The sequence below is a fragment of the Triticum aestivum genome, chromosome 6B, assembly GCF_018294505.1.
Source record: "Triticum aestivum cultivar Chinese Spring chromosome 6B, IWGSC CS RefSeq v2.1, whole genome shotgun sequence".
NCBI lineage: Eukaryota > Viridiplantae > Streptophyta > Magnoliopsida > Poales > Poaceae > Triticum > Triticum aestivum.
This window is the reverse complement of record NC_057810.1, coordinates 175,451,335-175,465,617: the sequence shown is the minus strand read 5'-3', so window position 1 is coordinate 175,465,617 and position 14,283 is coordinate 175,451,335. Positions and strand designations below refer to the sequence as shown.

The 14,283-nt window shown below is 41.7% G+C and overlaps 2 protein-coding genes across 4 annotated transcripts; both read right to left on the bottom strand.

The window, feature by feature from the left end:
* Positions 1 to 2,892: 2,892 nt before the first annotated feature.
* LOC123136427 (uncharacterized) lies at positions 2,893 to 5,588 on the bottom strand. 2 transcript variants are annotated; one of them, XM_044555785.1, is made up of 4 exons: positions 5,023 to 5,588; positions 3,830 to 4,732; positions 3,597 to 3,752; positions 2,893 to 3,452 (listed from the first exon to the last, which is right to left on the bottom strand). In XM_044555785.1, exons 1-4 carry the CDS (start codon positions 5,026 to 5,028, stop codon positions 3,048 to 3,050), a joined length of 1,470 nt encoding a protein of 489 aa, XP_044411720.1. In that variant the 5' UTR covers positions 5,029 to 5,588; the 3' UTR covers positions 2,893 to 3,047. The 2 variants fall into 2 exon arrangements, with proteins under 2 accessions (XP_044411720.1, XP_044411721.1); XM_044555786.1 differs by lacking the exon at positions 5,023 to 5,588 and having other exon boundaries at positions 3,830 to 4,738.
* A 2,106-nt stretch (positions 5,589 to 7,694) lies between these two features.
* Positions 7,695 to 12,663, bottom strand: LOC123136425 (zinc finger CCCH domain-containing protein 13). Of its 2 annotated transcripts, XM_044555783.1 has the most exons (12): positions 12,394 to 12,663; positions 11,655 to 11,660; positions 10,781 to 10,918; positions 10,637 to 10,670; positions 10,213 to 10,345; positions 10,049 to 10,105; positions 9,680 to 9,777; positions 9,488 to 9,559; positions 9,177 to 9,361; positions 8,659 to 8,846; positions 8,216 to 8,398; positions 7,695 to 8,045 (listed from the first exon to the last, which is right to left on the bottom strand). In XM_044555783.1, exons 1-12 carry the CDS (start codon positions 12,551 to 12,553, stop codon positions 8,007 to 8,009), a joined length of 1,293 nt encoding a protein of 430 aa, XP_044411718.1. In that variant the 5' UTR covers positions 12,554 to 12,663; the 3' UTR covers positions 7,695 to 8,006. The 2 variants fall into 2 exon arrangements, with proteins under 2 accessions (XP_044411718.1, XP_044411719.1); XM_044555784.1 differs by lacking the exon at positions 11,655 to 11,660.
* Positions 12,664 to 14,283: the final 1,620 nt, after the last annotated feature.

The following is a 14,283-nucleotide window of genomic DNA, read 5'->3' as shown; positions in this document are numbered from 1 at the left end:
CCATGTGTGTTTACCTTGTTTCCATGTGTGGTCCAACCATAGTTGCCATGTGTGTTTATCTGGTTGCCACGTACGCGCAAATGCAGTTGCCGTCTAGCAAAAAATCACAGTTGTCATGTGTGTTTACCTAGTTGCCACGTTCGTCTAACTGCAGTTGTCATCCACAACGTAGGAGTGTCGTGTGGGCGAGTAGTTCGCCCACACGCGCATAAACTAGGTGGCTGGCTGTGTGGGCAGAAACTAGTTCGCCCACACAGCGCAGCTGGCAAACAGCATGGTGCAAGCGTGTGGGCAAACTCTCCAACGCCCACACACCAGCCCTGTCCTACGTGGCACACAAAATCAATCTTTTCGTGCCAAGATTCATGCAAAAGGCACTGAACGATGATCGAGGCATGTGGACGAGTTAGGTAACGCTCACATGTGTGTGCGTTAGTGTTTCCGTAATTTATATAGTACACATTTTACAAATTGTGATTTGATGCATATAGAACAAAGTACTATGCAATTTCATAGTTGCCATCCAAACATGTTTTGGTATTGAAACCTCGGTGACATTCCATGAGCCAATACAATGAGCATCCAAATAAGCAAATTGGTATTCATGTCCATTACAGTTTCCTTGCTGATTTGAAATTGAAACCAATTCAATATAATGGCCTCCAGCAAAGATATCCAAACACAGCGTAATTGTTAATCACATTTGCGGGGCGAAAGCTATGCAGACGTTTATTTGTGATTCCATGCATGCATGCAAACTACAAGACAACAGATATTGTCAGCAAAAGATTCTTTCTATTGTGAAATTTTAAAATGTTTTGTAATTCAAACCATCGGTCTGATTGAAAATTGATTTCACAAAAATAATCGTCACAACGAGATCTCGAAACTAGATTCCATGTTGTTATGTTCCAACGAAAAAAAATCGGGTAAAAAGTTACGAGGATTGGGCTATATAAGTTATTATGTTTCTATCACATAAGTTATCAAGTTGTTTTCATAAAAATTATCGGGTATTAAAAATTGCTTCCAACCTTTCTCCCCACATGCACATGCATGCATGCATGCACTAGAGGACAACACGCTGATGTTATCTTAGTTTCTTCTCATTTTGAAACTTCAAATGTTTTGTAGCTCAAACTATTGGTCTGATTGAAAAATCATTTTCACATAAAAAGTTGGTTGTGACAAGACCTTCAAAACTAGATCCCATATTGATATGTTACGACGATTTTTTGTATAAAAAGTTACCAGGCCTGGGCTACGTAACTTATCATGTCTTGTCTGTGACACATAAGTTACCAAGTTGTTTTTATATAAAATACCGAGCATGAAAAATGGTATTTCAACTTTTCTCTAGTGCATGCATTTAGTTGCGGGCTAAGTTATCAACTCTGATGTGTGTATATTATTGTGCCATTTACACGAGTTACCGTGGTACGTTGTTAACAACTTTTTCCCATGACAGAGTTACCGTGGTGTTTGTGCGTGAGTTACCACACCTGCGATCCATATTTTACCCCACTATGTACACATAAATTGTCAAGGGGTATGTTTTCAAACAACTTCCTCCCCCGGGATCAAGTTACCATGATGTTTGTATGTGAGTTATCAAATCTACGGATGGGTGTATTACCGTGCTATATACGCAGAAGTTATCAGGAGGGGTATGTTTTCAAGCAACTTCCTCCTCCCACCCCGGGGTCAAAAGTTACCGCAATGTTTGTGCGTTAGTTATTAGGTATATGATGTGTACAGTAACATGCTATTTACGCGGAAGTTACCAGGGGTAAGTTTTCAAGCACGCTCTGGATCAAAAGTCATCATGGTGTTTGTGCGTGAGTTATCAGTTTGTTGTGCGTATGTTATCATGCTATTTATGTAGAATTACCATGGGGTGTATTTTGAACATTTTATTGTCTCGGTCAAAAATTATCATGGTGTTTGTGCGTAAGACAAGTCTGCGGTTCGTATATTACCATGTTATTTACACAAAATTTACTAGGCATGTTGTCAACAACTATTTCCCCAGTTAAAATTTACCACGGTCTTTGTACCCGAGGTATCAACTCTACAATGTGTAAAAACGGTGCTATTTACATGGAAGTTACCGGGCAATCTTTTCATAAACTCCCCCCCCCCCCCCCCCCCCCCCCCCCCCGCGTTCTAACCATTCAAAAGTTACTCTATCTCCTTAAATTCTCATTAGACTATCTCATTGAAACCGTAGTACTACTTAAATCAGGAAAAACAGATCTTTCTGTATTAATGAGAATTAAAAGCCGTCCTTACTTCACAGGAAAAAAATCTATCTGCTTTAATGATAATTGAAACCATTCTTAAATCACAAGAGAAGATCAGTCATAATTCTGGGTGCGATTGATTCATTTGGCGATCGCGAGCGGGGATCAAACGGCTATGAGATCATTCTGATCTGTTGCAATATTTTGTTCGTTTGGTTTTAGCTTTTGCCTTTTATAAAACCGGTTTTACTGAAAATTTGTTTAAAACAAGTTTACAAAAAACTAATCGCTAATTATCTACTCCCTCTATCACAAATACTACCTCTATCTGAGTTTATTAGGCCTCTTTGTATTTTGGGTCCAAGTTTAACCATGTATTTAACTAAAAATATATAAAGTACATGCTACCCAAAGTATATTGTTGGATTTGTATTTGAAAGATGTTTTCTATGGTATAGTTTTCTGGACATATAGTTTATATTTTACTCCTTCCGTCCCAAAATAAGTGTCTCAAACTTAGTACAATTTTATACTAAAGTTAGTACAAAGTTAAGACACTCATTTTGGAACGGAGGGAGTATTAGTTAAATTCATGGTCAAACTTTGGCACAAAATGGAAGGGGCCTACTAAACCCAAGCGGAGGGGGTATAAGATGTTTTGGATATTTAATATAGACTGCATATGGACTGAAATGAGTGAACAAACACACTAAAATGCATTCATATACATCCGAATCAAAAAAAAAAAGTTAAACCATCTTATAATAGTGAACTGAGGGAGTATACTGTTTATCCAAACAAAAACTACAGGAACCACATTTTGTCGAGATGATCATCCCTTGAATTGGCGACGGTATGGAAGTGAATTATGGCAGACGAATTGATCCTCTTGGTGATTATCTCCTTCACACAGCCTTGCTGCCACTTAGGCGGAAACTCCGACGGCTTTGGAAGCTTGCCGTAGCACTTGTCACATGTCAACCGATCATACAAGAACACATCCTTTAGATTGACCGATATTTGCATGGCACGCTTGACATAGTTCATCATGTAGTCTCGAGCTTGAAACCCGAAGATGACGAGCGTGGCCAGACTGTGATGCTGGAAATCAGTTGCAGATGATTCCCACTGTGCACCTTTATCCTCACTATACGAGAGTGACTTCCTCTCCTTTGCATCTGTTTCCATTATACACAGATGATCCCATACCTGTATGCCATAGAAAGACAGGTGAACAGAAACAAGTTAAGTGTTTTCCAGCCATTTGTATTTTGATGCGAAAGGCTTGCAAAATTCAAAATTGAGCGCAGGTGCATGCGGTAGGAAGAAAGCAAGCTTTAGGTAAGAACATACACTCAAGTATAGCTCCTTCAGGATTGGCGCAGCTTTAAGAATGAACAATGTCCAGGTGAGATCATACCCCTCAGGAATATTAGCTAGATTCACAAACCGCATTTGGTCAAACACGGATGCCATCCTTCCCGTCAGACATTCTGGTTGAACCCAAATCTGCAACAAATGAACACATGATGAGATAAGCACATAAGAAGTATGACCACAGCTAAGAAACAAGAATCTTGACATACCTTTTCGGACTTAAATCCCAGCTGCAACTGTCTCACAGAGATAGTATCCCGAAGAAACTTACTTAACCTGACCATCTTGTGCCAACTAAGGCCAACATTTGTGAGGCTTACAACATCAAGCAACGGGACATAACCAAAAGATAGTGGATCTTGGAAAGAGATCCAACCCTCAAAGATGATCCGTGTGAGTTTCGGAAGTGAGCTGAGCTCAACTCTTTCAAAAGAACAATCAACAATAGCAAGCTCAATGAGTTGTGTGTGCTCAACTTGCAACATGGTCGAATTTCCTGAGTCACAATTGAACAGGCGTAGATGATTTAACCGTTTGCAAATGTTGAGGATGTTAGGGATGTCTGATTCCCCGAATCTCAAATTCTCTAGGTTAAGACGTGTGAGACCACCAAATGCATTGGAACATGCACCGAAGAATAGCATGAATTGTCGCCCGTAATTGACAAGATCATCGTCGTCGCAGTGGGTATCATCCCTCTCCGTGAAAATTATGAACTCAGCTATCTCAACCTTCTGGGTTGCCATGGCGTGAGCAACAGCATGCCCAATGGATATTGGATCATCTTCTCTCAAGAAGAACGTCATGCACAGAAACTGGATGGCATTTCGGCTTAAATCTCTGCGTGCCAGGATGCTCTTTGTCACTTTAACCACAGCTTCGTTGCCCCGAACAATTTCATCATTGTTGCAATTGAACGCGTCTAAGAAGTCCCAAACATTTATCACAAGTCGAGAGAGCATAGCAGGGAGGTGCCGCCACCGGCCAGAAAGGACACTGGTTCTTGCAGCCTCGCGGATATCAAGTCGATCAATGATGGTAAGCAAAATATGTTCAGGCAAGTTGCTGAGCCTGTCATCTCCATTGTCTTCCTGCTTCGGACAACTGTCATTCTGCATTTAGAGTAGAAACAAATCAGAGTTGATTTTGTATTGAAGTATGAAAGCTGCAATTTTGACAGTCTCAAAGACGCAAATCCGATATGTCCTCACTCAAAGATGCTGGTAGTTTTCTTAGTCTAAAAAATGCAACTTTTCCTGCGGTATTACTGTCGAAAGGACTTGCCCCATGCTGCCTCAAAAGATATAATTTTCTTAACTCGATGATGCAATATTTATACTATTACGAGGTATTACGGTCGAAAGGAAACGGATCTAGAGGTATGGGACGAGAAGGAACTCACCGCCATTGTGCGGATTAGCCAAGAGGACGGAGAAAAATAGCCGGCGGGAGTGGGGCGGTCGGCGTCTTGGCTGCTCTCCACTGAATCTTATGGGTTCGGTGGTGAGCGGTGAGCGCTTGGGAGTATATATAACTGATCGATTTCCGCCTCCGGCTGCAACCCGGAGAACGAAGACGAGAGAGACTCGGACCAAGCCTCGAGGAGACAGGAAGCGGTTTCCGTCTGCAGCTCGAGGAAGAACTGTTTTTTGTTGTTCCCCCGCCTCTTCGGAAACTTCACAGGAGGCGATGATGCAGAACGACGAGCCGCCGAGGACGAATCAGCGCGGCGGCTCTCCGTTGCATACGACGATGATGCGGCACCACGCGGCGTCCTTGGATGAGAGCATGGCCAAGGCGCGACGAGGGGTCTCGGCTGCGTCGGCGCCCGACGGCCGCCGCCTCCGATTAACCTCGGAGTATCCCTCCCTCACATGCCCTAGATCTGTTTATCGGAGAAGAACTGCGGGCTCATTCGGTTCGGAGGAAACCAAAACATAGGATTCAAGAATAATACAGGAAGTTGATAGGATGGCATTTGCAATCCTAAGGGTTATCTTACCTCGTTCCTATGCACAAAATAAGCTTTGAGTAATATATAAATTCTTTTAAAACATAGGAAATGAATAGTATTCCTACAAAATTCCTATACGTGTAGAAAAATTTTCTCTGGAATCTTTGTTCCTATGCTTTTCTTGTAAAAATCATTCAAAACGAATGAGGCCGCACCAGGGGTGTAACATGTACCGGAAACCACACGGCGCCCCACCCCACCCGGGAAATTGATCCTTTCTTTTTTCCCCATCTTTTGTGGGTATTCTGACGATTTGTCCAAACCACCTTTTATAGGCAAATGGTAAGGTCGGTTTGCGAAAATTCTCAATGGAGCTCGGCCTCCATGGAGGCCGAATTTCAAACGATCAAAATACTAATTTACATGTTTTTAAAAAAATGAAAAGATACACATATACTTAGAGACATAATTCAAAAGTGTGTACTTTCTTAGAAATAAATATGTTAAAATGAGTGCTGCGCAAAAGAAAGAACATGTCTAGGACTTTTTATTAGATGCACTATTCATCCTCAAAGCTCATGATTTTGTGTTCTAAAAAAAAGCTCATGATTTTTTTTAATTGCATTTCAAGGTATTTCATCCTGAAATTTGGCATACATACACATCACATCCCTGTATACTTATACAATTTTTAGATTTTTTAAAGCTGAGAAGTCCAATTTTAGATTGTTTTTTTAAAAGCAAAGCTCCAAAACACCCCACTCGTCTGTTTACGCCTTATTCTATGTGAGTTTTTCCTATATTTAGGGTCTCTTTTATTTACAGAATTTTATAGTAACATGAAAACACATGATTGAAGTAACATGTAATGTTGAATCCTATGCGATTAGTAAATCACACAAACTTGAAGCAATGAATGTTTGATGCCACATGAGAAGTAAAGGATTTGTACATAAACGAACCCAGACGGGGAATTGACCTTCTCGGCTCTTAGAGAAGAACGGAAACTTAACATCTACCGATCTACTGCTACTACTACTGTGTATTATAGATTTCCTTTGCTCGCATTAACTCCTATGTATGAATTACTATGTTGCCAATTAAATCATAGAATGAACTATCAAACCTTGAAAAAAAAGATTACCATGTTAATCAATATGGCGCAGCGTGCCGCCGCGCACTACACACTAGTATTACTTGTAGATGAATGATTGAAGATTGTCTTACAATGTGCGTTGTATGCGATATCGATTAGGGTGATGAATGCTATGGAGATGACGTGTAGAAGCTCTTCTATTTAGTCAAATCCACCCCCTCTAAATCCCCAATCCTGCCAAAGAGCTCAGGTACCTCCAGCGATTCCCGAACTCACACCCTCGGTGCACCTACGACGTTTGATTCACGACGAAGAGAGACAAGAGAGCTAACATCGCATGACATTTATCTTTGTTGTCGTCCTCCGAGGCGCTCACCATCATCATCGTCGCGTCAATGGTGGTGCCGTCATGGTACACGCGGCAGTGGTGCAGTGTCCAGTCGGCATCCTTAAGGGCAGCCATGCCACTCCACTATGTACACGTCGGCATCCTTAAGGGCAGCCATGCCACTCCACTATGTACACGTTGTCGGCCTTAGGCACGTCCGAAGAAGCTCTCCGGTTCTGTCATTGCAATATTTTTGTTGATAGCTTACCAAGCTGACCACTTGGTAAGAAGCTCTCCGGTTCTCCCTCAAGGAGGGCACGCGACGACCCGCTGTGTGGGCAACCCCTCCCGTTCCGGCAAGACACCTTATTGTGTTTTACTTCAAGAGAATAATGTGCTTGTGCACATAGTTTATGGGAGAGAGAACCTCAAACTCACGACCTAGTTGCAAAAAAGGTTACACGTACGAATGATCAAATCACGCCGTATACACCATCCAGATGCTGCATAGTAAGACATAATCTAGATAGATAACCAGGATTACCATAGTAAGACATAATCTAGATAACCAGGATTACCATAATCCACCGTGACGCCAAAAACGGGGAAAGCGCTATAGAAAATGCACCAGTCACCCGTACTGGGCTGATTGGCTTGAGAGATGACATAGAAATCCCTAGCGCACGGCAACGTCACTGACAAAATCGAAGAGACAGAGTTGCCATTCACGAAAATAAGTTAGGCTCCACGGATCGGGCCGCAACCAGGATCAACAAAGTCACAGCTCAACACCAAAGGATGCCACTACAAAACGAGGATTCTGAGTAAAAAGCTAAAAACACCCAATATATATATCAAATAGATAGGTATATTATGCTAAAAAAACACAAAAGATGCCACTTTGTACACGGAAATGCTAATAACAGTCTTCGGACTCCCAGAAGCCAACTGGTGTATTATGCTAGCCACCGCCATCGCGTCGTTTATCATATCAACTATGCGCTCGGCTTATACGTCCACATCCACTTCCTCGTCGAGGTCCTCATACTGGGAAAGAAGATGCAACAAACTGTGAGCACGCATGTTCGTCATATGCAAGCCAATAACCATTCTTCTATAATAAGAAATATAGGCGGGGAGAACGTAAATGAGCAATGCCATGCTATTTTTTAGTGCGTATGATAAAACAGGTTCGCGGTTTCTTGGAGGATAGTCACCTGCTCGAAGGCATTTTGGCCCACTGGAGGAACAGGCGATCTAGTCCCGTCGGCATCGTTTTCTAGCAATGCATCTATCTGTTCGTTTCTATCATCCAGTTCAACTGCCTCGTTAAGGTCATATAAGGCACGAGCAGCCATGCCAGTGGAGGGCAAAGCGTGCTTCACTGGAGAATCTTTCACCTGTAAGTTTCAAAATATCTGCTCAATTAAGTATTCGCTCGTAATATGCAGAATTCATTCATCAAGATGATTCATTGCTAATAGTCTAGTGACTCGGTAATGAAGGAAAACTATGAGGTTCACTCGTTACTTATAAACAAGCCAGCAATCACAATCTGACATTTAAACACAAAACTGAGATGGCATGGGGTAATAAACAAGCCAGCAATCATTATATGACAATTAACACAATACTAAGATGGCACAGGGAAATACTGGACCTGGTCTGCAGAGGAGGCAGCATTTCCAAGCTTATTCTTTTCATCTTCCCAGAGTCTCTTCTTCAAATATATAGATTTTGTTCCATCACTACCCTTAATTGTTTTATCATATTCTGTAATATCGCCTTCTGACCTATATTTATCTGACCTAGTGAATGTATCAGAGTCTCGCTCTCTTCTTTTCTTAGCTGAAAAACCGGACAAAAGATTAGATGCAAGTATACAAGCAATATGATAGAAAGATATTTCTGCAATAATGTACAGAATGAAATCTCAATAATGTGAAGAAAAAATTACCCCCTCCAGTGTTTCTACATAGTAATTAATCACATGTATTTAATGCTTAAGATTAACATAGTCGGAACCTTTAAGTATTGCTTAATACTTAATAAGATGGGTTGCTTAAACATGTTAAGATGCATATGGAAGGAAAAATATGTACGAGATCCACATTGTACTGATCATCATATGTTCTTCAGGAGTATATATATAATCATCAAAGAATCCAAGCAACCTACCAGCTTTTGCCTCATCACTAGTTGAGTATGGGATTGATCTCTTTTTAGCTGGAGTAGCATTTGGACTCCTTTCATAAGGTCCATTTAGATCTTCATCAACATGGACGCTGGAAGCTTCTTCATTAGCACGCTTTAAAATTTCTGAAGCAAGCATATCACCAAGTCTCTCAAAACGAGCTTGTGACCTGCACAGCTCCAATAGTCAATTCTTAGTTACTACAAACTTGCAAGTCATGCAAAGATAGAATATAGTGAGGTAAGCAAGCCAAGAATGTATTTCATTACAAGATTTAACATTGATGAGTATGCACCTTTTCAACTCCTCCCGAGCTTTCATAAAACGCACATGAGCTTTTAGGAACTTCTTCATTTTTGACGTCATTCTACATTGGAATCATAATTCAATGTGAGAACAGGATATCTAGATAATAAAACCACCTTGCTATTGATAAAAATAATAAAGAAAATGACCAAATTGGCATGCGCAGGTGTTGCTTAGATACCTATGACATTCTTCTTTCTCCCTCCTCAGCTGCTGATCAAGGTCACTTACTTGGCTAGAAATCCTGCGCACTTCGTCCATTTTCTCATCCAAAACAATCTACAGAGTAAATGTTAATTAGAGCACGGAGTGAAGATTTTAGAAGGTTGGCCGATGTGAATGACATCTTACATTATGGGACGGAGGGAGTACATTGAAAAAAGGGCATAAATAATAATTTAATCTTTTAACATGGTACGCTAACATTTACTAGCTATGTTCAAGAAATATGATGTTTGGCAACAAGTTGGATTCGATGTTTGGCAAAAACACATACATTTCTGGGTGGATGTGTAACAATGCACAATATTGCAATGAAACAAAAACTGACCTCGAGATGAGATTTATCGTCACGCAAAGCCTCCATATCTGATCTAACTTGTTTCAGCTGCACAATATTCAAAATTTGAAAAATTCAGAATTTCAATATGGAAAAATGTGACAAAGGTGCGTGTGATCTACAAACTGGATTACACAGTGCTCAAAGCCTCATACCTCCTTTTCATAATCCTCTTTCTCGTCACCACTAGTGACTTTTTCCTTTTTCCTATCATTATTATCAGAGATAGGAGAACTCTTAGATGAGTTGGTTTCTCCATCATCCATCTTCTTTTCATGCCTCCTCTCACTGAAAGATTGAAGATAACATGAACAGTAAATTACAAGATAAACATGACTTGCTCATATTCAAAACAGATAGAACATATCTAGTAAACCAACAAATCCACTGAGACTGCAGTGAAGTGTGCTGCATTGCATTCCATTTAGATTGGATCAAATCATAGTTATCTGCTATGTTGATAATAATTAAGCATATAAGAATACAAAATAACTTTAAAAAATACTAATGTGTTCAAAGTATTTTTACAATTAAATGGCTCCAAAAGACGAGGATCATATGTTGAACTGCAATATATACCTCTTCCTGCTGGGAGACCGTGAAAAGCTAGACTCTGCAAGCAAAATTACAAATAAGAACGTATAGCAGGAGCAAGCAGAACGTAGAAGTGAACAGCTTTGTGTGTGTGTGTGTGTGAGAGAGAGAGAGAGAGAGTTTGTTTACCCCTTTCTCGAGAAGTTGGCCTTCGATCATGTAGGGAACGATGACCCCTGAAATCTCTTCCAGGGGAATGCCTCCTGCGAGGTGAGAACCTCCTTTCAATCCTGCCTCTGAAATCACCACCTCTATAATCTCTTCTCCCTAAAAGAAACGAAGGTTTACAAATTTTATACAAGGAAGAACTCATGTCAACAAAGTAAAATGGAGCAATAAGGAGAGAAGGACACCCATAAGCCTGTCAAGCTTACCACGAACTTGTTCTACAAGATTATTCAATTAGCAATAAGTAGCAGCAGCTCCAGGATAATGTCATTAGCCACGCAAAAAAAACGCAGCGCCAAAAAATAATACGCAAGCAGACACCAAGATACAATGATGCATCCATTAGGATAATACCAATACTCATAATGTTGATCATCTGAAGTGAAATAGATGGAAGCTCCATAAACAGCCCATACAGCAATTATGATGAAATAAGGTCTGCCATAATCCAGATATCACCATATAAATGTACTAGCATTTGTCCAGATATCTTCGGCGACTTGGATTGCCAGCGATAAGAATACTTCCCAATGAAACTAGTTTTGTGCCATGATCAAAAGATATGCAACTCGGTTCATTGCAAAGCCTGCTAATCATTCAGTGGACTCTGCCGTGATCATAGCACATCAAACATATTATGGGCATCAATCAAAGGAGGCCAAGACCCTCAAAGGTTCACCTTCTGATACAGCCCGAGCATTTAGTGGTCACGACAAATCATCGAAATACCAATCGAAGAAATCTATAGAAAAGGCCATGTTATCCTCTGGCAGCAGTCGAGTCTAACAAATTTGTGATGGCAATTAAATCAAAAGACAACCAGTAAGAATGCCACCTAATTCTGCAACAAGCTTCCAGTTGTTAGAATGCTTACTCAATTGTTATCTATCTGCAGCAGCTGATGTTCAATTCAAGCAGTAGTACGAAAATTATAGTAAACCACACAGGCACAATAAGCCACAACACATGAAACACATAAATTAAATGAATCATGAAGCAAGCACAAAAAATATCTTGTCAACATGATGTCGCCTAGAAAATAGAAAAATGCTCCAAAAACGCCGATGCATAATAATCCAGTTCAGACATAGCATTCCTTCAGAAGGACTAGCATGGGCAAATTCTCATAAATACATCCTTCTAGTCAACCGGATCTCCTCAAGAAATAAAAATTAACCATTTGTAACTTGTCGTTCATGTGGCTGGCAAACAACTCATAATGACCGCGGTGTTCTTCAGAGGTAACCGTTTCATTTCGCTAAGATACAAATCACCTGAATTTTAAGAACGACCATTCTTGGTGGGATCCAAAACCCAATCTTTCCAGCATTAAGCCATCTCTGGCGGTACTCCCTACCCTAGATTCCTCAACATTCAATTTGCATCTAGATTTCCGTAGATCTACACCGTGGCTACCATGAAAATCAAGATAATTCCGCAGCATCCAACCCTCCCCGCATCTCGCTACGGCAGAAACCCTAAACCCCGGGGCGAGGATCTCGGCGAGAAACAGGAATCGACCGAACAGGAGGGCAATGGGGGCGAGCACGGGGAGACCGGGCGTCCGTACGTACCGGCGTGGTGGGGCGGGAAGGTGGGCCGGGAGGAGGGGGGCCGGCGGAGCTCGGCCGTGCCGTGGGCGAAGCTGCAGAGCTCGCGGTCGCAGTTGCCGTTCTGCCACAGCGCGCACATCTTGGTCTTGTACGCCGGGCCGCGGCGCGGAGGGGGCAACATCGCTAGCCGGCGGGGTGGTGTCCCGATCGCGGGGGCTAGAGGGGAGGATGCGGATGCCCTAGGTAGGCGGAGCACCTGGGTCGGGCGGAGGAGCGGGGATGGGCTGGGGTGGGTTCGGGCACTTGCCAGGAGATGGCGTATAAGTATGTTTTTTTTTCACAGTGTATAAGCGTATTATTTATGTGTACCAGTTTTGATAATCTTGAAATATTCGGCCTTTATAATAAGCCTATGAGAAAACAAGTAAAAAAAAGAAAAGAACAAAGGTCATATATTATTAAGCATCACGGACCATTAAAATGCCCTCAAAAAATAAAAATAAAAACATTAAGTCCTCGGAGGTATCGAAATCTGCTTCATCATGCATCGATTGACAATGTGCCATGAGTGAAACTCGCGGCGCTTCTGGATCTCCGTCTCAGCGGAGCAAACTTGTTGAGACCCAAGAAGCTTGTGTAATCAGTAGGCAGAATATAATTAATGTAGACCAACAACCCTAAAGAAGAAAACACTGGAGAGGCCCTGTAGAATCCCACATGTTCAGGTGAACACAAAATTTCCCACGCTCCACGGCAAAGCGATGGCGCTTAAACTTTGTCGGTTAGAAGGGAGTTGGATGACTAAGAGTCTAAGACACACATCCATGTTGTCCGCTCCGAGGAACAACGTCGCCAAGACAAATCCGCAGACAAGAGAAAACAGGCCCATAGAACAAGATGTGGGGACACGCCATCCTTCACCCGTCTCCCGAGATACGAACAAGCACCATAGGAATGAGGCGCGAGGTGGGAACACTTCATCAACAACGCCACCGAATCACCACTGTCGATCGGAGATAAAACCTAAATCTATTTATATCCATATCACCACCAAAATGAATACTTGGGGTCCACTCTCCCTCTCGTCATCAAATCGACATATAAAGAGAGAGTGTCTCGCCGGGGTGGTGGGTAAATTGGTCATTGCCTCTGTCTCCTAGGTCACGAGAGCGGGTTTGGGAATAAAAATGTGCCCGTCTATTGTAAAGAAACAAGTAATTTTGTGCACTCCACTCTTTGAGAAAGGCTTGGATTATTAAATTATAATTTCTTATAATTAAATTGACCAATTTTGGGAAGCTTGGATAAAATTCTCAGATCATGTGTACAACTCGATGTTAATGGCGTAAATATAACTAGCAAAAATGCTCGTGCGTTGCAAGGAGAGAAAATAATGATTCCTATCAATCAAGATTTGCCGGGTCAAGGAACTATGTCGTGGAAGAATGGTTGCTACTAACAAAAAATGATGGATCATTTGAGGATCGTGGCATGAGCTCAAGAGGGGGTATCAGTCCGAGTAAATTAATATGACTGATCAACATTAACTATAGAATTGCCAGTTCCAATGGCCAAGAGATGGCAATTTCATTTTTGAAGGGAAAATGCATTGAGAGGCATGATATCGGAGCAAACTTACTACACACTCGACCCAATCTGATGTACTCGAGTTCGTTGGTTGACCCATCCCCCCCTCCCCCCTCGCCCAACAACTTCGATGTAAATCGATGAACAACATCAGCTCCATAATCAAGCAATGATGACATGAAGACACCACCCTTGCCATTGCCATTGACAGCTCACTCAAGGGCTAGCTACGTGCTAGTGCTCCAAATCTTCTACCAGAAACTCCCATGCCCACCGTCGTCCACAAGCATTCGATTCCGTTGTGAGGGCTGCTTTCTTATGGGC

Bases quoted from the DNA above. Each gene is read 5' to 3' on its own strand.
- LOC123136427 (XM_044555785.1), bottom strand. The intron at 3,753-3,829 runs GTATGTCAAGAT...CATTTGTTGCAG, and splicing joins TGGGATTTAAGTCCGAAAAG to ATTTGGGTTCAACCAGAATG. The intron at 3,453-3,596 runs GTATGTTCTTAC...TATGGCATACAG, and splicing joins TGAAGGAGCTATACTTGAGT to GTATGGGATCATCTGTGTAT.
- LOC123136425 (XM_044555783.1), bottom strand. From the start codon at position 12,553: ATGTTGCCCCCTCCGCGCCGCGGCCCGGCGTACAAGACCAAGATGTGC. The intron at 10,346-10,636 runs GTATATATTGCA...TCAATCTTTCAG, and splicing joins CGGTCTCCCAGCAGGAAGAG to TGAGAGGAGGCATGAAAAGA. The intron at 8,046-8,215 runs GTGACTATCCTC...CTTCTTTCCCAG, and splicing joins GCCAAAATGCCTTCGAGCAG to TATGAGGACCTCGACGAGGA.